The following is a 23,091-nucleotide window of genomic DNA, read 5'->3' as shown; positions in this document are numbered from 1 at the left end:
TTATGTTACAATCTATTCAAGAATCCTCCATGGACCCTTAAATTGTTTGATAGTTAAATTCGGAATTTCGGTATGTGCCATGGTAGAAGAATATAGGTAGACGCGTCGACACAGCTGCTGGGACAATGAACTGTCAAACCAATTTTGGAATTGAAAATGTTGAATGAAAAATTAATTAAATTTGTAAAAATTGTTGAAAAACGCGAATTATAATAGCCTCCGAATGACGTGGTATAAGAAAACATATAAAAATCTACTTATTTTTGAAAAAACATTTAATTTTTTTTGACATATCAATGCTCCCAAGCGTTGATGCATCTACCTGTATTCTTCTGCCATGGTATGTGCCCTAACCTAAGAAAATTTTTGGGTTGCGATGTTAAATATCAATTGTGAATTTTTAGTATCGAAAATATCTGTGGCTCAAAATGTATGGATGTCCTAAAAAATGCAAAGTTTGTGGAAGCCCCTCTAAAACACTCCAGATCGGATGATAACGTTATATGTGGACTATTGTACGGAGTTGAAATATTTAATGAGAAATATAAATAAAAATTCCAACTAATTCTATTGTCGAATGTTGTCAAAACCTGTACCGTTTCTGAACTCGTGCAATATCAGTGTGCAGGTTTTTTCGCACAAAGTTGACGCATTAAATAAAAGACCCCAATCTAGCCAATTTTATTCAAAACTTTTCAAATACCTTAAATCAGGTAGTTCACGTACTCAATAAAAATTCTAAATACCAAATTATGTTGAAAAATAGGGTTCAAACTTTCAAAATTCCAAAAATCAGGTGGTTCTTAAATTGGGTAACTATTTTAAAACGTGGAACGAAATATTCCATTTTTAATCTTATAATTATACTATGCCAATCCCTTCCAACGCTGGTGTGATTACCTTATGCGGTCATGTTCAAATCGTCTAAGAATTTCACCAGGTTGAGAATATTAGTCTTAAATTGTTATTTCGATGAATTACAAAATAGATAAAAAACTTAATATACCCTTTATCACATGACGGAATCCATAAAAATGAACAGGTAATGTTCTCTGTTAAAGCCTTGTTTATTAAAGTAAAATGTTTATTGAAAACAATTTTGAATATAAAGTTTTGTCTATTTATAATTTATATTTAGTAAAAATATAATTGATTTGTTAAAATAAACATATTTCAATTTTAAATGCTTAAAAAAATTTAAATTTACAATAATACTAATATCACAATTGTACAGAGTTTACCAGAGATGATATTGTGTTTAGCTCAATGGTCATTCCATTCATCTATTGCGCCTATATCAAATGATATAAACGATAGACTGGGCAGGTACAATTAATAAATATACATTAGAAATATATTCTTGTAATAACTATAAAATATACAATTACAGTGGTTGTCACATATGTATGTCACTTTTAAATGCCTTTACTAATATCCGTAAATTAAGTTGGATTTATTGTTTCCGTCAATTGTGGGTAAATTTCTCATGCAAGAGATTATGCTAAATTTCAAGTTAATAAAATACTTTCTGTAATATGTCGCTCAACTTGGATCTTTTTCATTATTAAAGAGATCTGATGCTATCAGAGCGATTCTAAAACCTTAATAATGAATATGATTAAACACAAATCGATATATAACACGTTACTTTCTATTCTTATTTTATACACGTAATTATATCTATACATCAAATGAACAATGCTGAAGAGTAAACCACTTAAAAGCTTATTGACAATGCGTGTGGTGATTAGCGTTGACTTTTATTGTAGAAATGCAATTAGTTGACACTAATATATCGGCCGCAATGCATTTATTTACTTGTCCAACGAAAGCTTCCTATTGACGCCAGGTGTTTCACATTACTCCGATCGTACATACATGTATGCATCTAGATTTAATTAGTATTTATGTTTATTGGATGTCGTAAATCATAACCTTGCTCCGTTATGCGGAGAATGTTGTCATTAATTAATTCCTATTCACATTTTTATTTACAATTTTGACGTATAACGAGATCTGGTGGAACGTTGTAAAATGCTGGATCTTAGTTCACCACCTGTGGAGGCGCGCAATGAGGCACCACTTTGTGTGGAGCGAACAAAGTGTGGACTTCTTACTTCAAGATCGTTGGATTCATCAATTTTCTTGGCCAGACATGGGAAATCCCATATGCTTTGGCCACGTCCAAACTCCTCGCCATCACTCAAGGTTTGAGGTAGATCATGGTCTAAAGTTTCTGGCAGCAACAGAGATAAAAGACCACCGGCTATTCCCAAAATACCCAAAATGATCAAGGGTAACATGGGTGAGATATATGTGAGGTAGACAACAAATGGGGCAATAATTGAGGCCACATAACCCATTATATGTATAAATGCAACTCCCTGAGCTCTTACCACCGTAGGTAGAATTTCAGCAGCATATTGCAGACCAATATTGTAGGATATGTTTACAAAGAACCGTCCAACAATGGCCAAACTTGCCGAATAAACCCCCACTGGGGCAATTGTGGCCAAAAGACTGAATATACCACTCAAGACCATACTTCCACAAGCCAACCATCTACGACCAAAGCGATCCAGTGTTAGAGTCAATAACGTATCAGCTGGGAATTCAGTGAAACTGGCAACGGTAAATGTAAAGAAGATATCCAATCCTAAAGAACCCACATTACGTACGTGGCCATCAAACACCAAGGAAATAGCCATCCAAATAATAATAAGTAATATTGTGGTGCGTCTTAGGCGTGGGGTCTTGAATAAGTCCATTATGGAATGCGACTGATTGGTTGTCTCCTCTTGGCGGAGTTTCAAACAACTATCGGTGAAATTTTGATATGTCTCGGGAGAAATGTGTTTTCCATTAACCTTTTCCAATTTCTTCAAAATAGATACAGCCTTGTCCACTTTGCCCTGGGAAACCAACCATCTGCAAGAATATTGAAAATGTTAAAATGATAAAATGTGTATAGGGTTAATACAATTATGGGGACAAACCTTGCGGACTCGGGTACTACAAGAGGTGTAAACACAGCCAGCAATAGTGGAGCTGAAGTAACAACAGCCAAAATCCTCCAATTTGCTAAATAGTAGGCGATCCAGGGTAACATACATGCTGCCATTGTAAAGAATATTGCTATAGACATATTAGCTACAAATGTGCGATAACGTGGACCAACGTATTCCAAAACTGTAAAAAAAGATTTTTTTCATAAATATTTTACGTTTTATTTAGATAGCAAAGCTTTAAAAGCCTTATTAAATTTTGAATTATATTTGCAATGGGTTATTTTTATAGAAAGCTTTTGTTTAAGAAAACAGATCTTTTGTATGAGAAAACAGAATTTCTATATAAAACTACCAGCAATTTTCAAAGAGCCAGACTCTTGACGGGTCTACTGTAGATAAAGGACTTTATACAAGATTTCTATATAAAAAAGCTTCCAACAGGTCTTGTATGAAAGAAAATCTTTAATAGAGAGAAAGCCTTCTACGGAGTTTCTGTAGATAGAATAGATTTAGCAGGTATTATATAATCACAGGACCATTAATACGTCTTTTATAGTTCGAAGTTTGTTAATAGGTCTTTAATATATAGAAGACATTTAGCATATCTTCTAATAATAGAATACACTTAATATATCTTCGACAGATAAAATACAATTATTAGATCTGTGGTCAAAAGATCTTCAACAGGAAGGCTAAAATTTTGCATACATGCATAGTTACCACTAGGCATGTTAAGTTCGTAAATGGGCCTTGTCGGTCCATGTTTTCGTATACCCCCATATAACGGTACCTCCCGATTTTCGATATATTCAATGATTTTAGCAACATTACTTACCGGAATTATTTAAAATTCCGTATTTGAAGTTCGTAATGGGTACTACAGCCTATGAAAATAATTTTTGTATGTAAGTCCAAATCTTCGTAAAGCCCCTTTATAACGGTACCTACCGATATTCGGTATTTTCATGATTTTAGCGACATTATTTACCGGAATTATTTCGAATTTCGTATTTGAAGTTCATAATGGGTACTAAAGCCTATGACAACAATTTTTATACGCAGGTCCACGTCTTCGTATAGCCCCCATATAACGGTACCTCCCGATAGTCGGTATTTTGACGAATTCAGCAACATTATTCACCGGAATCGTTTCAAATTTCGTATTGAAAGATCTTAATGGGTACTTCAACTTATGGCAAAAAAAAAATTCGTATGCAGGTCCATGTCTTCGTATAGTCCCCATATAACGGTTTTCATTTAAGTGGTAGTTCTCGGATTTTTTTTTTAATTTTCAATTTCCTTCAAAATGGTGGAGGGTATTGAAAGTTCAGCCGGCCAAACTTAGCTGCTTTTTTACTTGTTTATCTATCTCAACGTATCTCCATTTCATAAATAATATAAATTATAGTTTGGATTGTTCTTGTCATTCTTACCTAAAATATACATCATGGTAAAACAATTGTCGAAGGCAAATCCCACAAAAAATCGCATAATGGCGAATTGCCAAAATTTAGAAATGAAGGCTGTGGCTACACCCGCTGCAAACCCAACCAGATTGCAGCCAATCAACGATGGAATACGTCCAAATTTATCAGCAATCCAACCAAACAGAAGACCTCCAACTATGGCACCAAGAAAAAATATCGACTGAGCGTATGTGGGCAGAGTGTCATTGTCACACACCCAATTCTCTTCCGTTGCCACAGTTGTGTAGGGGATTTCGGTGAAGTTATAGGACCAACCATGCATACAACCCACCGTTGGCCATTTGGGATCTGCCTTTCGTATGCCCTTAGCCAGCAGATCCGTATAATTGACATTATACATTAGGCAGTTGTCGTAGTCGCCATTGTCCATGCGTGGTATGGAAAGAGCAAGTCTAAACAGAGAAAAAAGAACATAATTAATTATCACTAATATTTTATGCATAATAATTAACATTATATTGATATAAAATTATGAAATTTTTGCCAAACAGGAAATGCTATTTTGTTTTCCATAAATTTCAAATTCAATTAAAATACACCAAGAGAGCCTTCTGAAAAAAGTGCAAAATTGTATAGTTATTTAAATTATAATTTGCCACCCAAAGCGTACATCTACATACACACATAGGTGTGTGTGTATATGTATAGGAACATTGTTCATATTCACATTTGTTTGATAATACACAACTTCAATTTGAAAGATTAGATTTCTCAAAACAATTAGCTTCGGTCAATAACATGTCCTTGATACAAAAGAGTTTTGTTATAATAATGTCTATGTATATTTACTTGTAGTTTCAGTATGATGATGTACGTGTATATGTATGTGTATAAATGGTGTACATAGTTTTGAAACAATCACCAACTAACTCTCTACATTCAACTATTCATTCAATCATCCATAAATTTTTGCACCTTACTTGTGTCTGTCTGTCTGTCTGTCCGTCTGGTCAACAGCATTTTTTAAACAATAAATAATCTTAGAAAGAATTAGAGTTGCTTACACTAATGTATAAAAGATTATTATGAGAATTTTTATTATTGACATAAATGTTGTTTCAACCCGGATTATAGGTTTTTTGAACAATTGGTTATCAAAGCAGTTATTAATGGTTGCTAAGTAAATGTAAATCAGTATTTTCTGAGAATTTTTTTTTTGTATTTTTAAAATTTCTTGTCAATCTGAGGGTTGCAATTTTGCAAGAATAATGAGCAAAATCTTAGGATTTTGAATGGAAACTAGGGATCAAGGTCCGATTTGGATATATGTATGGGCTGGAAAATCGTTGTGGAATCACCGTGAAAATGGAGTTGTACAAGGACAAAACTTCTAGAATATGTTTTACGATAAAAATTTACGTTATCTTTTTCGAATCTAATTTGAAACATTTTATTTTTAATTCGTAACACTTCGTTTGAAATTCAATGTTAATTCTAGAATTCTCTTTATAATTCGTAAAATACTCTTTTTTAGGTTCGAATTATGGTTTATATGACGACATTGGTGAAAAGCAAGCCCTTCAGCTATCAAGTACTCTAATGTAAATGAAAATAAGGTCTTTTGGTATTGAAAATGGGCCATGTAAGTCCACGTTTTGGTATAGCCCCCATATAACGGTGCCTCGCGATATTCGGTATTTTTATGATTTTAGCGACATTATACATCAGAATTGTTTTAAATTTCGTGTTTGAAGTTCGAAATGGATACTACAGCCTATGACAGAAAATTGTCTGTGCAGGTCCACGTCTTCGTATAGCCCACATATAACGGTCCCTCGCGATATTCGATATTTTGATTATTTTAGCGAAATTATTCACCGAAATTGTGTCAAATTTCGTATTTGAAGTTCGAAATTGATACTACAGCCTAAGACAGAAAATTGTCTGTGCAGATCCACGTCTTTTTATAGCCCCCATATAACGGTACCTTCATATTTTCAGTATTTTGGTGATTTAAGCGACATCATTCACCGGAATTGTTTTAAATTTGCTATTTGAAGTTCGTAATGGATTCTTCAGCCTATATCAGAAAATTGTCTGTGCAGGTCCACATTTTGGTATAGCCAACATATAATGGTGTATCTCCCTGTATTCTGTATTTTGATGATTATAGCTAAATTATTCACCGAATTTTTAATTCAAGTTTCGCATTTAAATATTGTAATGGCTTATGACGTAGACCGTAGACCATAATATGAAGGCTACATTCGGTATTTTTAGGATTTTAACAGAATTTTTAACGGATTTTATTTTTTTTTGAAAATTGCCAAATTCGTGGTGGAGGATATTCAAAGATCGACCCGGCCGAACTTTCTGCTTTTTTCTTGTTTATTTCACTGATAACACAATATTTTTGAATTGAAATTGTCAATTCAACCACACAGACCTAATAACTTTCAATCGGATTCCAGCTAATTTTTTGGTCTACATTTATTATTATTTGGAGTGTAAAATTTAATAGAGTTTTACAAATTAAACTATTTTTCCGATTTCACTTCGTCACATCCAAAATATTTTAAAATTCCCGGGCTCAAAATGTACATTTCAATTTCGATACTCTTGTAGAGAACTGTTCAGCCGGTTACATATTATTATCGGTTTTAATATCTCTACTTACAAGACTTTACATTAATGCATGTTTGCCGACACACTAACATTGTGGAATGAAGTTCTCTGTCAAACAACCACACATTTCTTGGCCAGACCTTGCTGTTGTCAATGGAAACTGACTATTTAAAGACATTAACTGGTATCTTGAAAATGTAATAAGAGTTGCTGCTAATACTAGTTAAATCTAAAACATTGATTTGAAGTAGTTTTAATTCTCTTTTTTTTTCTGTTTGAGTTTAATTAAACAACAATAAAATATAATCGCCTATAAAATTCCCAAGTGTCACTGGCATGCATGGCATATTTGCGTGTTTTGAACGTACAAGCTGTAGAATTTGACAAGGGAGACAATTACTGTTCTTCGATGGGGCGTTATAATGAGGTGGAGGTTGTGCATAAATTGGCACAGCTTTAAAATATACATAACACTGAACTCAAGGCTGTCGATTTAAATTCAAGAAATAATAACTTTTCTTGAATTTCATTAATGTCAGATTTGGGAATTAAATTTTCAGTTTTATTTAAAGAAAAAACGCTGAAAACCAAATAAAATTATTTCCAATGGTGTAACATGCTGATTTCATCACGTACATTTATACGAACAAACAAACGCACCTATTACACAATGAGAACAACTACAGCGGCCACTGCAAGTGCGACGCTAACTGCACCAACCAACCACCACCACCATGCACACACGACTCGGTCATACGCAGTCAACAAGGCGACAACAGCACTAGCCAACAAACGCAGCATTCATTGGGCGCGTGGTGAACAAAGTAGTTTTCGGTGGTGTGCTGCTCACAGCGTAAGGCTAAAAATTCGCAATGACTTGGTAGAACCGGTCACATATAGTGTTCGGTTTGAGGTGCGATAAAGGGAGGCTCGCTACTGCAGGAGCTTGCCAAAGGGTAGCTAGTGATTTTTCTAAAGATCATCGGTCGTCCTCCGACTAATAAAAGCGTTAGTCGGGAATACTTTTTCCAAGACTGGCTCTCATTAATTTGAGTGGCTGGTAATTCATTTACACAGGAGTTTCGGCTCGCTGTTCCACAGGAGCTTCGGCTCGCTGTTCCACAGGAACTTCGGTTCGCTGTTCCACAGGAGTTTCGGCTCGCTGTTCCACAGGAACTTCGGTTCGCTGTTCCACAGGAGCTTCGGCTCGCTGTTCCACAGGAACTTCGGTTCGCTGTTCCACAGGAGTTTCGGCTCGCTGTTCCACAGGAGCTTCGGCTCGCTGTTCCACAGGAACTTCGGTTCGCTGTTCCACAGGAACTTCGGTTCGCTGTTCCACAGGAACTTCGGTTCGCTGTTCCACAGGAGCTTCGGCTCGCTGTTCCACAGGAACTTCGGTTCGCTGTTCCACAGGAGTTTCGGCTCGCTGTTCCACAGGAGCTTCGGCTCGCTGTTCCACAGGAGTTTCGGCTCGCTGTTCCACAGGAGCTTCGGCTCGCTGTTCCACAGGAACTTCGGTTCGCTGTTCCACAGGAGCTTCGGCTCGCTGTTCCACAGGAACTTCGGTTCGCTGTTCCACAGGAGTTTCGGCTCGCTGTTCCACAGGAGCTTCGGCTCGCTGTTCCACAGGAGTTTCGGCTCGCTGTTCCACAGGAACTTCGGTTCGCTGTTCCACAGGAACTTCGGTTCGCTGTTCCACAGGAGCTTCGGCTCGCTGTTCCACAGGAGTTTCGGCTCGCTGTTCCGTATTATAGTCAAACGTTGGTAGTGGAGTAGACGTAGTTAGAGAATCGTAGCTAGGCTAGTTACCTCGCCCCTGTAGCCGACCCGAATAACAGAAACCCGAGCTGACGAACGAGCCCCGAACCATCTACACGAACGCATCGGTTGCCGAATCTACCCTCAACGAGCTGTCAAACACGAACGAGCCCCGAACCATCTACACGAACGCATCGGTTGCCGAATCTACCCTCAACGAGCTGTCGAACACGAACGAGCCCCGAACCATCTACACGAACGCATCGGTTGCCGAATCTACCTTCAACGAGCTGTCGAACACGAACGAACCCCGAACCATCTACACGAACGCATCGGTTGCCGAATCTACCCTCAACGAGCTGCCCAACCAGTACAAATGTCAATCTAATCATCATAATTCCTGATCGTCGACAACCGACGACCACAAGTTCCCGATTACCTTCAAATCGTCAACGAACACAAGTTCCCGATTACCGTCAAATCGTCAACAGACCGCCTCACCCGAACACAATCATCATAATTCCTGATCGTCGACAACCGACGACCACAAGTTCCCGATTACCTTCAAATCGTCAACGAACACAAGTTCCCGATTACCATCAAATCGTCAACAGACCGCATCACCCGAACACAATCATCATAATTCCTGATCGTCGACAACCGACGACCACAAGTTCCCGATTACCTTCAAATCGTCAACGAACACAAGTTCCCGATTACCATCAAATCGTCAACAGACCGCATCACCCGAACACAATCATCATAATTCCTGATCGTCGACAACCGACGACCACAAGTTCCCGATTACCTCCAAATCGTCAACGAACACAAGTTCCCGATTACCGTCAAATCGTCAACAGACCGCATCACCCGAACACAATCATCATAATTCCTGATCGTCGACAACCGACGACCACAAGTTCCCGATTACCTTCAAATCGTCAACGAACACAAGTTCCCGATTACCGTCAAATCGTCAACAGACCGCATCACCCGAACACAATCATCATAATTCCTGATCGTCGACAACCGACGACCACAAGTCCCGATTACCTTCAAATCATCAACGAACACAAGTTCCCGATTACCGTCAAATCGTCAACAGACCGCATCGTCCGAACGCAATCATCGTAATAATCTGATCGTCAACGACCGACGACCACAAGTTCCCGATTACCTTCAAATCGTCAACGCAAGCGTCACCCGAACGCAACATCGTAATTCCCTATCTTCTTCACAATCAACCTCCGACGGTCATCCCCGAGTATCCGATCGTCGACTAGCCACACTCACATCAACCACCCGAGTACTCATTGCGTACACCCGACATCATCACTCCCGATTGTTCACGAATCCCCGATCACCAATTAAGCAACATCACCTTGGAGTCACGAACATATCCGAAGTCCATTTGCCATCCTATATTCAATACTTATCTTATCGTATTTCAACCCGAGTAGATTGTAATCTAGAATTAAAGATCAATAAAACATCCGATATTTACCCCCAGGAAAGGGAGAAATCTACTCTTATTATTTCATAAGGTTTAGTGGGTCCTTATGGCGACCCTGGGTACAGCTGAGCTTACCTCAGCCGTCGAGAAAACCACGTTACAAATGGCGCCCGAGCAGGGACCTGATTCGAAATCGCATCGCGGCAAAACCGAAACATCCGCCACCGAGGACGAGTCAAGTCAGAAATACGATAAGAAATTGAAACCCGAATCCCTAGGATGGATTTATCTGCTGAAGAAAGAACAACTGATAGAGCAATGCCAGGCGGCAGCTATACAAACAGAGGGATATACGGTCGAGCACCTGAGGAGGCAACTGGCGGACTTCGTGAGAAAAAAGCGACTGAGGAGTTCGACCGAGAATTTATTACGTGACTTGGAAAATGAGCTCCAGGCAGAAGAAAAAACAGTCGTCACTCAAGAGTGTTTGCAGATTCCCGAGCGACCTCCTCGCCGGGAGAGTTGTGATTCCGAGACCATGAGTATGGTACAGCGATGGAACTTAAAATTTACAGGCGAGGGAGATTTGTCCGAGTTTTTGGAAAGACTAGAGGAATTGGCCGAGTGCTACCGAATACCCCACGACCGACTCGTATCCACCCTGCCCTGCATCCTGGAAGGTAACGCGCTTAAATGGTATAGAGTCAAGAAAGGCGATATCACGACCTGGAAGTCGTTCCGAATAGAGGCCGAAAAATTTTTCTTGTCAAAACGTCATTTAACACAACTTGAACACTCGTTTTATAACAGGCGACAATTCAATCGGGAGAAGGCCAAGGATTTTGTTCTTCAAATGCTAACCATGGCAAAGCAACATCCTACCCTACGACAAGTGGACCACCTGGATCGGATTTACGACGGCCTTCGACCCGAATACCGTCATTACGTTCGTCGGAGTGACTTTCAGACTTTGGACGAATTGATGTCTCTGGTGGACGATTTCGAGCTGTTGAAGAAGGACGAGGCTCGTGTCGAACGTCCACATACGTCTCACATGGTATCGCAGACCTCGGGAGGATATAATAGGTCAACGCATTGTTGGCGTTGCAAAAAGAAGGGCCATATACGCTACCAGTGCCAAGAAAAGGGAAAATTGTTTTGCTCCCATTGTGGCAAGGAGGGTATACTATCCCGAAACTGCGAGTGCCGAGCGAACCCGACCATCGACACCGATCATCATGGGAGATATTACATTTGGATCTTCCTCAATGGGAAAGGTTTGTGGGCTCTCGTAGATACCGGAGCTTCGCTTACCTACATCGATAGCTCAGTCGGCAAGTGGTTGGACACGAAAAGGGTTAAACCGATCACGATAACCCGAAGAGTACAGCTTGCTGACCAACAAATGGCCACCTGTGGAAGGGTATACCCGGTGTCGATTGTCTTCAACGACCAAGCCACCTCCATAGAGGCGACAGTACTACCGACGCTTGCCGAACCTGTAGTTCTAGGGATGGATTTCCTGCTGAAAAGAGGTCTGGATATCGTCTTAGACGGGAAGGTCGTCCCCAAGGCAGCGATTACTGATCGCTCCGGTCTGCATTACCTGCACAGCATATCGGACTGGGTGCTGTCGCCCCAAAAGAAGAACCAGTTACCCGAGAATCATGTAATACCTCACCGACGAGCCTATGAAAACTACAACGGTTTCCGTACCAGAGTTCGACGATCCTTCCGAGTTCATACCAAATTAGTCACCAACACGGATTTTACGAAGGCTAAACCTTTAAAAGTTCCAGTCCAGTCGCCCACTAAAACATGCAAACCCCCGGAATCAAGACAGCGAATTACCGCAAAAACAAAATCGGTGTCTCCGCCGGCAAGTTTATCGAAGAGGCAAATGGCAATTGAACCAGCAACTAGAGACCTTTTGCCGAAATATCAACAAGGAAAGACGACCAAGGCTGCACAGCCTGCAGCACCAGCATATTATCATATAACCCGGCCGAAACAGCACGACTATCTCCGTGAAGCATCACTTTCCCAAGCAGGGGGGGGATGTAACATGCTGATTTCATCACGTACATTTATACGAACAAACAAACGCACCTATTACACAATGAGAACAACTACAGCGGCCACTGCAAGTGCGACGCTAACTGCACCAACCAACCACCACCACCATGCACACACGACTCGGTCATACGCAGTCAACAAGGCGACAACAGCACTAGCCAACAAACGCAGCATTCATTGGGCGCGTGGTGAACAAAGTAGTTTTCGGTGGTGTGCTGCTCACAGCGTAAGGCTAAAAATTCGCAATGACTTGGTAGAACCGGTCACATATAGTGTTCGGTTTGAGGTGCGATAAAGGGAGGCTCGCTACTGCAGGAGCTTGCCAAAGGGTAGCTAGTGATTTTTCTAAAGATCATCGGTCGTCCTCCGACTAATAAAAGCGTTAGTCGGGAATACTTTTTCCAAGACTGGCTCTCATTAATTTGAGTGGCTGGTAATTCATTTACACAGGAGTTTCGGCTCGCTGTTCCACAGGAGCTTCGGCTCGCTGTTCCACAGGAACTTCGGTTCGCTGTTCCACAGGAGTTTCGGCTCGCTGTTCCACAGGAACTTCGGTTCGCTGTTCCACAGGAGCTTCGGCTCGCTGTTCCACAGGAACTTCGGTTCGCTGTTCCACAGGAGTTTCGGCTCGCTGTTCCACAGGAGCTTCGGCTCGCTGTTCCACAGGAACTTCGGTTCGCTGTTCCACAGGAACTTCGGTTCGCTGTTCCACAGGAACTTCGGTTCGCTGTTCCACAGGAGCTTCGGCTCGCTGTTCCACAGGAACTTCGGTTCGCTGTTCCACAGGAGTTTCGGCTCGCTGTTCCACAGGAGCTTCGGCTCGCTGTTCCACAGGAGTTTCGGCTCGCTGTTCCACAGGAGCTTCGGCTCGCTGTTCCACAGGAACTTCGGTTCGCTGTTCCACAGGAGCTTCGGCTCGCTGTTCCACAGGAACTTCGGTTCGCTGTTCCACAGGAGTTTCGGCTCGCTGTTCCACAGGAGCTTCGGCTCGCTGTTCCACAGGAGTTTCGGCTCGCTGTTCCACAGGAACTTCGGTTCGCTGTTCCACAGGAACTTCGGTTCGCTGTTCCACAGGAGCTTCGGCTCGCTGTTCCACAGGAGTTTCGGCTCGCTGTTCCGTATTATAGTCAAACGTTGGTAGTGGAGTAGACGTAGTTAGAGAATCGTAGCTAGGCTAGTTACCTCGCCCCTGTAGCCGACCCGAATAACAGAAACCCGAGCTGACGAACGAGCCCCGAACCATCTACACGAACGCATCGGTTGCCGAATCTACCCTCAACGAGCTGTCAAACACGAACGAGCCCCGAACCATCTACACGAACGCATCGGTTGCCGAATCTACCCTCAACGAGCTGTCGAACACGAACGAGCCCCGAACCATCTACACGAACGCATCGGTTGCCGAATCTACCTTCAACGAGCTGTCGAACACGAACGAACCCCGAACCATCTACACGAACGCATCGGTTGCCGAATCTACCCTCAACGAGCTGCCCAACCAGTACAAATGTCAATCTAATCATCATAATTCCTGATCGTCGACAACCGACGACCACAAGTTCCCGATTACCTTCAAATCGTCAACGAACACAAGTTCCCGATTACCGTCAAATCGTCAACAGACCGCCTCACCCGAACACAATCATCATAATTCCTGATCGTCGACAACCGACGACCACAAGTTCCCGATTACCTTCAAATCGTCAACGAACACAAGTTCCCGATTACCATCAAATCGTCAACAGACCGCATCACCCGAACACAATCATCATAATTCCTGATCGTCGACAACCGACGACCACAAGTTCCCGATTACCTTCAAATCGTCAACGAACACAAGTTCCCGATTACCATCAAATCGTCAACAGACCGCATCACCCGAACACAATCATCATAATTCCTGATCGTCGACAACCGACGACCACAAGTTCCCGATTACCTCCAAATCGTCAACGAACACAAGTTCCCGATTACCGTCAAATCGTCAACAGACCGCATCACCCGAACACAATCATCATAATTCCTGATCGTCGACAACCGACGACCACAAGTTCCCGATTACCTTCAAATCGTCAACGAACACAAGTTCCCGATTACCGTCAAATCGTCAACAGACCGCATCACCCGAACACAATCATCATAATTCCTGATCGTCGACAACCGACGACCACAAGTCCCGATTACCTTCAAATCATCAACGAACACAAGTTCCCGATTACCGTCAAATCGTCAACAGACCGCATCGTCCGAACGCAATCATCGTAATAATCTGATCGTCAACGACCGACGACCACAAGTTCCCGATTACCTTCAAATCGTCAACGCAAGCGTCACCCGAACGCAACATCGTAATTCCCTATCTTCTTCACAATCAACCTCCGACGGTCATCCCCGAGTATCCGATCGTCGACTAGCCACACTCACATCAACCACCCGAGTACTCATTGCGTACACCCGACATCATCACTCCCGATTGTTCACGAATCCCCGATCACCAATTAAGCAACATCACCTTGGAGTCACGAACATATCCGAAGTCCATTTGCCATCCTATATTCAATACTTATCTTATCGTATTTCAACCCGAGTAGATTGTAATCTAGAATTAAAGATCAATAAAACATCCGATATTTACCCCCAGGAAAGGGAGAAATCTACTCTTATTATTTCATAAGGTTTAGTGGGTCCTTATGGCGACCCTGGGTACAGCTGAGCTTACCTCAGCCGTCGAGAAAACCACGTTACAATGGCTTCTTTTAAATGTCAAGTTTAAATAAAACAACCAAAAACAAATGTTCTTTTGTAATTCTAACTGTACCATATTAAGGCAATTATGTTATTTAAACAATACATATTGTAAACAATTTGTTAAGTTCTGTTTTATGATTACCTTTGTTCTTCGTCTACATTAAATTAAAATCTAGCCACGATTCTAACAATAGCACTTTGTGGGTATTTCTTTTAGCCATTAATGAAGGCCATTACACACAAACATTCGTTTTCGAAAAAAAGTTACGTGAAGCTCAAACAAGTAAAGAAGGCATTAACCAATATCAGATAGAACGTTTTATACCCTTTACCATGAGAAAAATGTAAAACTTTGAAAATATTTAAAATTGAACTGTAGCCCTGGAAATTATACCAAATAGGGGTTTTTGGGATGATAGAAAGCTGTTGCTGTTAAATAACAGAAAATGTAATTGGTGCATTGACTATAGACTGAATCTGGTGTAAGCGGTTTTGTGAGATATATGTAGGTTAATTAACCTACAGTTTGATAAATAGAAACAATAACCATATGCTTATACGTTATGTAGTCTCCAAATTGTATTTAGTATGGGAAATAACAAATTTAATATGCCCATTCCCAAAGGCGGCAATAAAGCACTGCAGAAACTGCCATTAAAGAAACAATAATAAAATAATATTAACAAGTGGTAATATGTCGTGCTTATTTGTAGATAAATTAATGTGTCAATGTTTCGGTTTTTAATTATGGGAGAAACTGAATATAATTTTATAAAACTAGCTTTTATATGAACTTCCTCTTTGTTAAGTGAATTATATGCATATTCAAATTATGTCTAGCTAAGAGAATAATGTTTGGCTGACATACATATACATGTATATTTTATGACTAATTTAAGATGTAAAAACAAGATATATGCCATTTAAAAATCATCAAGTTGGCTTGAAATTTGCTTCATTCTAAAATATTTTTTAAAACATGTCAGAAATGTGTATGCGTAAAATGATATTTGATGATAGACTATGTTTTAGGTAAGATTCAATTCATCTAATGTTCTTACATTGGCTCCACAAATGCTTAAAATAATGGAAATATAGAGCTAGCTAGAAACAGATCAACAAATCTGTACTTTCGTTTTTATTTAATATGTTCTACATATTTCTATGAGCTGGATAGAAAAAATTTGTCATTCCATGTAGTACAAGAAATAGGTTATACTTATAGTAAGAGTACATATATACCTTAGAAATTATGGTTCTGATTCTCTATGACGATACGAATATAAATGAGAAAGAAAACACCAATCCAAATGAGATTTTCATCGAACCGAAACGGTATTCTGGTTCATATTCGTTTTGGTATTGTTATACAGAAAAAGGACCTTTATTTTTTCGGAACAAAAATATTTTGCATCGTATAAACTTCAATTATCGTATCAGTTATATATAATAAATAACTTTAAATAAAGAAATGAATCGTAATGTAATTAAATTTCATGTTCTCAACAAAATTCTTTGATAAATTACTAAAAATATCGTCACATAAACGTTACACACCCGGAGCCCAAAATTATTTAACGTAGTAGTAAGTATATAATGCAATTGTGGGCGATATTAGCGGCAATCACTGCGAGCAGATGTTAGCTTGTTCAGATGGCTGCTAATTAATGAAAATTTATGACATGTCGATAACCCCGAATAAGTTATATTTTTACCCAAGGTATTTCATGTGGAAAATACGTATTGAACTTTCTCTTGCAGCATGGAATGTCGGTGCTTTTTGTGTGCAGAACAATTCTAAAATTAAATCTCAGCCAAATGAAATCTTTGTAACACGAGAGTTGTGGGTAAGCGATTATTCATTCCTTCAAAAAAGTTTCACTTTATCTTAAAATCGGAAAAGCGCAGTTTCAAGTGTTATGCAAAAAAATAATGGGTTTGTCTGGTTACTTTTCCTGCTGGAATTTTCCAGCAGTTTTTCTTTGATAAAAATAAGATAGTTTTATTATCTTTTGCAAAAAAAAAAAATGAAAAGTTAACAGATGGAATCCCCTCAAAAACTTCAAGCAAGCATCTTGTCAAATCAATTTGACCGTGAAAACAAATGAAACACCCAAAAATAACAAGTAAAAAAGCAGTATGTTTGGCCGGGCCGTATTTTGAATACCCTCCAAGATTTGGAAGGAATATTGAAATTAAAAAAAAAAATAAAATAATAAATAAACCCTTAAAAAATTCTGTTAAAATCTTAAAAATACCGAATAAAGCCTTTATATTGGTGTCTATACGAAGACGTGGACCTGCATAGGCAACTTTTGTCATAAACCATTACAATATTCAAATACCAAACTTAAAAACATCCGGTGAATATTGTAGATAAAATCGTCAAAATACCGATTATAGTGAGGTACTGATATATGGGGCCTATAGCAAGACATGGATAGACAATTTTCTGTCATGGACTGTAGTTTCCATTACGAACTCTAAATATGAAATTTGAAACAACTAATAATGTCCGTAAAATCGTCAAAAATCGAATATCTGGTGGTACCGTTGTATGTGGGCTATACGATATTGTGGTGTCTATACGAAGACGTGGACCTATATAGACATTTCTCTTCCAGGGAGTAAAGTGCTTAGAAGGAACTCCTTTTGTGGATTTTTAGACAATTTCACTGAAAAATGTGGCTACAATCATCAAAATACCGAATATCGGGAGGTACCGTTAAATGGGGGATATACGATATCGCGGGCCGATATAGCCCATCTTCAAACTTGACCTGCCTGCAGACAAATTCTCTATTCGCTTTGACTCTAGCGTGATTACAACAAACGGACAGACGGGGCTAAACAGGCATGGCTAAATCGTCTTAGAATTTTACGCTGTTCAAGAATATATACACTTTGTTATGTCTCAGACTATTATTTTGATGAGTTACAAACGGAATAACGAACTTAATACACCATCCATAGTATGTATGATGGAGGGTATAAAAATCAGCCGAAAAACAAAACAATAACCAAAATAAAGATGCTATAAAAATGCTTGCCCCAAAATTTAAATCACCATAAGGAGAAACTGAAGAATCGCAAGCGATAGCAAGAGGAAATTTGTACGCCAAGAGTGTTCAAACTCTCAATACAGAATCTCTATTTATTTCTCGAAGCGCTCACTTTTGCATAACTTTTGTGGTAACAGATGACCTCCAGTAAAAATTTGCAACAATTGTTAAAATGTTTGTTCTAACCACCAATCTTACAATTTTTTCGAGGACTACGATTTCTAATTATTTTTTGTTCGAAATTATGTCGACTTCTCTAAATTTCTTTTAAAAATTGTCACATTACGATTCACGTCCATACAACTTTTGTACCGGAATCGGAATTAATTCGGGATCAGAATTGGAAATTTAAGTAGTGATTGGGGCGAATTCGTAATAATATGTTAGCTTGGTAGACACACTTAATACATTCATACAAATATTTGATAAACCATTATCTAAATATTTTTTATATAAATATTATTTTGTTAACTTTTTCCATTTGAATTTTAAAGAAAAGAAAAATAAAAAAATTATTTTACTATATCGTTTGAAGCATCATTTTATTAGAGGAAAAATTGTTCCCTCACTTTTTGTCAATCCCTAAAGTTGCGAAAAAAACATTAATAATTTTATATGTTTTTTTTTTTTAATTTGTTAATAGTTGAATCTTCACGAATCAATAATAATTATAATATGTAGCCAAACTATAATTATTGAAATAAGTTAATGGCGTGGTTTATAAGTGGCATAAACAATTTTTTAATATGTAATTAACTATTCAAATAAAAAAGGAAAACACATATTTAAATGAAAATAACATATATACGGATATAGTTTGAGAATTTTGTTTATATTCATTAAAATACACTATTTTGTTTGTTTTCCTGGAGGGAAGATGGTAACATAAGAAGGTAAAGTCTTTTCTATAATTTATCTTGTCAAATTTTGCTGATAAAACAGGTTCCCATCTCTGATTTCTGTGCATATAATGGATTTATAAACACAATTTTTTTACAATAAATAGCTGTCAAATGAATTATTTTGAAAAAAAATTGTAAACATATAATTGCATAACTACCTTCTGAAATCTACCATGGAAGGGAATACCCTTAACGACTCTCTAATATTCGATGTTCTTTTATTCAACAATCTAATGGAATCATTAAACAATTAATGGCACAAATTGATTAAATAAAAATTGAATTTTAACATTACAAAGTAATTAAAATAGTAATATTGGCTCTTATTATATGTAAATCGAATAAACAAATGATAGGAAGAATAATAAATTTTATTTCCATTAATAAGATTATCAATGTATCATCAGCTTAAAATCAATTAATAATTTTGTTGTCGAATCATTTTGAAAGCTTAAAATTCATTAAGTAGTACGTTAATTTCAATGAACCAATTCTAATTTCATAGGGTTTAAAATTAACAAAAAATCTTGGAATTTTCTTGGAGTAAAAATGAAAATAAAACTTCTTGGTGTTTTTTGAGAATATTGTCGATACCGTAACTGTTCAGTATTGAATAATTTTTAATTAATAAAAATAAGATTTTTTGGGAATCCGTTGATTTTAGGTATATAGCATTTTCGGCAATGTTACAGATAATTTTTGTCGAAAATTTTAATCCTCAATCGAAACAAGAAGTTTATACAAAAAATTTCCTACAAAACATAATAACAAAAATATTCTTCATCAAATTTCATAAAAGTCACCAAAGAAAAGATATCTATATTTCCATTGTATACCAATAAATATTTGCATCAATATTAAAAAAAAGCGAAAATATTTAATTTTTTACTTTTAAATCATAACTGCCTATATCTCTGTTATCTGGATACATATACAGAAAATTGGCTCCAATGTAAAAGAATTAAGGTTTCTTTTTCTTAAAAAACTAATTTCACCAGAAATATGTTTTATCTCTTCACAAAGTAGTCACGTTTTTTTTTTTTTTTCACCCAGCACATATAACCTGATCACCATTAAAAATTGTAAGGTTTCTTCTCAGCCCTAAAAGCTAAGTTATATTGTGGTGTCAATACAATATTTTATCTAAATTTTATTTTTGATCCACAATTTTGGAAAAAAATAATTGAAACGCTGATGGCAGGGTATTGGACCTATCCTTCGAGGTGTTACAGGCTTTTGAGTCGAAACCAAGTTAAAATACCTGGCGTTTTTTTAAATGTAGGTAAGATACGTATTTTTGCAATATCTGTTAACAAATTAACACTGAAATCTTATTATCTGCATAATAAAGATATTAATATAGGTTCTTGTTCTTTATATTTAAGTTAAACATTTTGCGTCCTTTAAAGGTTTTTGGAAGATTATGACACTATATTGTGGTTTACAACTATTTGAGAATTTCAAATTTGTATCATCGTGATTCCTTTGTCGTAATTCTTAAATCATTATTTGTGGTAAAATAATTTAAAAACACATTCAGTTGCCAAGTCATTGTCTTAACTTCATATTCACTTAACCTTTCATTTTTGTTTTCAAATTCAATCAACAACAACAACAAATTGTTGTTCTTTCCAAAATTGAATTGTTTTCTTGTTTAATAACAAACACTATTAGCCATTCGAATGCTACAAAATTAATGGAGTTTCATTTAAACAATAATCATATTCACATACACACACACATTGTTCCTTTTATTAATCCACTCCAAAAAAACTAATAAACAAATAAATGGTTTTTCAATTTACCTTTCCGCCAATGGTAAACTCTCCAATTCGGGTACACTACACCAATGTTGTTCCGGTATTAAAGTCAAAAATATTTGCGAAAAATATATGAAAGCCACAAAGAAGGCAAACGGTATCATGCAGATGAACAGGATTTTCTGATATTTACCAAATTCACCAATCATTGGTAAAATATCATCAAAATCGATGGGAGCTGCAGCGCTGTTAACAGCAGGAACCGCACTCGTTGACAGTGTTGTGCCATTATCCAATTCAAGGGAGTTGGAGTTGCCACTTTTACGTCGAATGACATTTTCTCCCGATCTTTCGTCGTGGGTAAATGCAACATTGACAAAACCGTTTGTGTCATCCTTCGTCGATGCACGACGACCCTGATTGTTGTTAACAGTCATATTTTATTTAGTTTTTTGTTTTCAAAATATGTGTGTGTTTTGTTACTTTTTTTGCTTGTAAGAATTGACAATGATAATTGGCAATGTTAATTAACAATGTGTTGTTGTTGTAACTTTTTTGTTTGTTTGTTTTAGTTTCCACTTTAATTTATGGTTTTATGCTGGCAATTGCGGTTTATTTTAAGTTTAAATATCCATTCGAATATTCGTTAAGGAAAATCTTAGCACTAACACTGTCTGACGATGTAAGTACGCGACACACACACCAGCACATTGAGAACTGCGGTTCTGGCTCTTGACACCGTTCGAAAGCACATTAGACTGAATTGTATGCCTGTCCGGCGAACGGTTTTATAGTTTTTCTTCGTGTCTCAAGACTTTTTGGATTTGGAGCCGAAGCAAACGAAAAAACGTCCGTCGCCTGCCACATGTTCAAACGATCGATCAATGATGCATTTTCAAGCCAAGTCAATTCAAGCCAATGTTAAGAACGTTTACTTCAAACCAAACGCTTTTTTCTTTCTTAGGGGAGTTAAACAAGTTAAGGCAAGAAATAACCGGTTAGTCATACATAATTATAGCTAGATTACAGCTCAATATCTGGTATTATTTCAAAATTAAAACAAAAACAATTAAACTAAAACAGCTGTCGAGTTTCGGACAATTATGCACGGCAACTCGTCATTCTCCAAAGAAATTGATTTCAATTTTTTTTTTGGTTTGGCGATTGCAACTTGAAAAAGAACGGCTAATAAACAATTAAGATAAATATAACAATCCACAATTAATTTCACAAATCTTTTTTTGTTGAGCATTGCAGTGCTGACCGTTATACACGTTTTACATTGGCCATGGCCGTTAAGTTCAAACACCTTTGCAAAAGAATGAATTTATTTTTATATATTGGCATTTCTTACATCCACTGATCCACAAAATTATTTTCTGCAATAAACAACATACTTTAATTTACTCACGAGTTTGCAAAACAACAACAATTTAGTGTTTATCAACTTTCTTTTCGATTTATTTTGAAATCCTGGCAAAAGAAATGTTTATAAATAATAAAGAATTTATTAGACTATTAAACATGAATTTGTTATTCATTTAGGGATGGGCAGGTGCGAGGAGATTCATTTAAATGGAATAGTATATTAATTCTGGTCAAATAGTTATAATTTGCTATCATGAACATTAAATCATAATGTTCAGGATTAACAACAGTTTTGTTGACCAACCAACCGTTTCTCTGGTGTTTTAGGATTTAACAATTTTTGCGAAAAATGTTTTTAAGAAGTACAAGTATTATATAGGTGAGATAAAAAAACTGCAACAAAGTCAAACAACATAATTTTTACATATTTTTTTATTTTTTTTTTTTTTTTGAATGAAAGCAACAAATAACGGAAATAGGATCGAATTTTAGAATAAGTTTAGATTTGTTCGAGTTGGTCACCTTTGGCACGAACTATGGCCTTCATGCGGCTAATGAAACCGTTACACGCTGCCCGAATGTTGCTCTGCGGTATTTTGGCCCATTCCCGGCGATGCGCTTTGGTATTTTTTAGTGCCAACCTTGTTTTCCAAAATACTCTAGACACAATAGTCTAACGGATTTTTATCCGGAGATTTTGTTGGCCATTGTGCGCTGGAAATGAAGCGAGGAACCTCATTTTGTAACCATTTTTGGGTGCCGCGTGCTGAGTCCTGTTGGAATGTCCAAGGTCTGTGGTCAAAATGTTTGCGTGCCCTAGGCTTTAATACACCCTCCAGATTATTTTCGCGATAATATTCGGCATTTATTCTAATGCCACGGTCGATTAATACGAGCGGAGAGC

The 23,091-nt window shown here is 37.7% G+C and overlaps 2 protein-coding genes across 2 annotated transcripts; one reads left to right on the top strand and one right to left on the bottom strand.

Annotated features, from left to right (window-relative positions):
* Positions 1 to 1,066: 1,066 nt before the first annotated feature.
* LOC101893713 (solute carrier family 22 member 13) lies at positions 1,067 to 22,020 on the bottom strand. Its single transcript, XM_005188375.4, has 4 exons — positions 20,865 to 22,020; positions 4,442 to 4,887; positions 2,997 to 3,189; positions 1,067 to 2,928 (listed from the first exon to the last, which is right to left on the bottom strand). The coding sequence occupies exons 1-4, from the start codon at positions 21,254 to 21,256 to the stop codon at positions 1,992 to 1,994; spliced, it is 1,968 nt and encodes a 655-aa protein (XP_005188432.1). The 5' UTR covers positions 21,257 to 22,020; the 3' UTR covers positions 1,067 to 1,991.
* On the top strand, positions 8,638 to 15,000 carry LOC131801251 (uncharacterized). Its single transcript, XM_059119698.1, has 2 exons — positions 8,638 to 12,600; positions 13,014 to 15,000. Exons 1-2 carry the CDS (start codon positions 10,378 to 10,380, stop codon positions 13,494 to 13,496), a joined length of 2,706 nt encoding a protein of 901 aa, XP_058975681.1. The 5' UTR covers positions 8,638 to 10,377; the 3' UTR covers positions 13,497 to 15,000.
* Positions 22,021 to 23,091: the final 1,071 nt, after the last annotated feature.

This window comes from Musca domestica, unplaced genomic scaffold (genome assembly GCF_030504385.1).
Source record: "Musca domestica strain aabys unplaced genomic scaffold, Musca_domestica.polishedcontigs.V.1.1 15, whole genome shotgun sequence".
NCBI classification, from domain to species: Eukaryota; Metazoa; Arthropoda; class Insecta; order Diptera; family Muscidae; genus Musca; species Musca domestica.
The sequence above is the reverse complement of the archived record's forward strand: the minus strand, read 5'-3'. Positions and strand labels throughout refer to the sequence as shown.

Excerpts from the sequence above, each read along its gene's own strand:
- LOC131801251 (XM_059119698.1), top strand. The coding sequence starts at position 10,378 with ATGGCGACCCTGGGTACAGCTGAGCTTACCTCAGCCGTCGAGAAAACC. Across the intron at positions 12,601-13,013 it reads TAAAAATTCGCAATGACTTG|GAACTTCGGTTCGCTGTTCC; the intron begins GTAGAACCGGTC and ends GCTGTTCCACAG.
- LOC101893713 (XM_005188375.4), bottom strand. The coding sequence starts at position 21,256 with ATGACTGTTAACAACAATCAGGGTCGTCGTGCATCGACGAAGGATGAC. Across the intron at positions 4,888-20,864 it reads AGTTTACCATTGGCGGAAAG|ACTTGCTCTTTCCATACCAC; the intron begins GTAAATTGAAAA and ends TTCTCTGTTTAG. Across the intron at positions 3,190-4,441 it reads TACCATGATGTATATTTTAG|TTTTGGAATACGTTGGTCCA; the intron begins GTAAGAATGACA and ends CTTTTTTTACAG.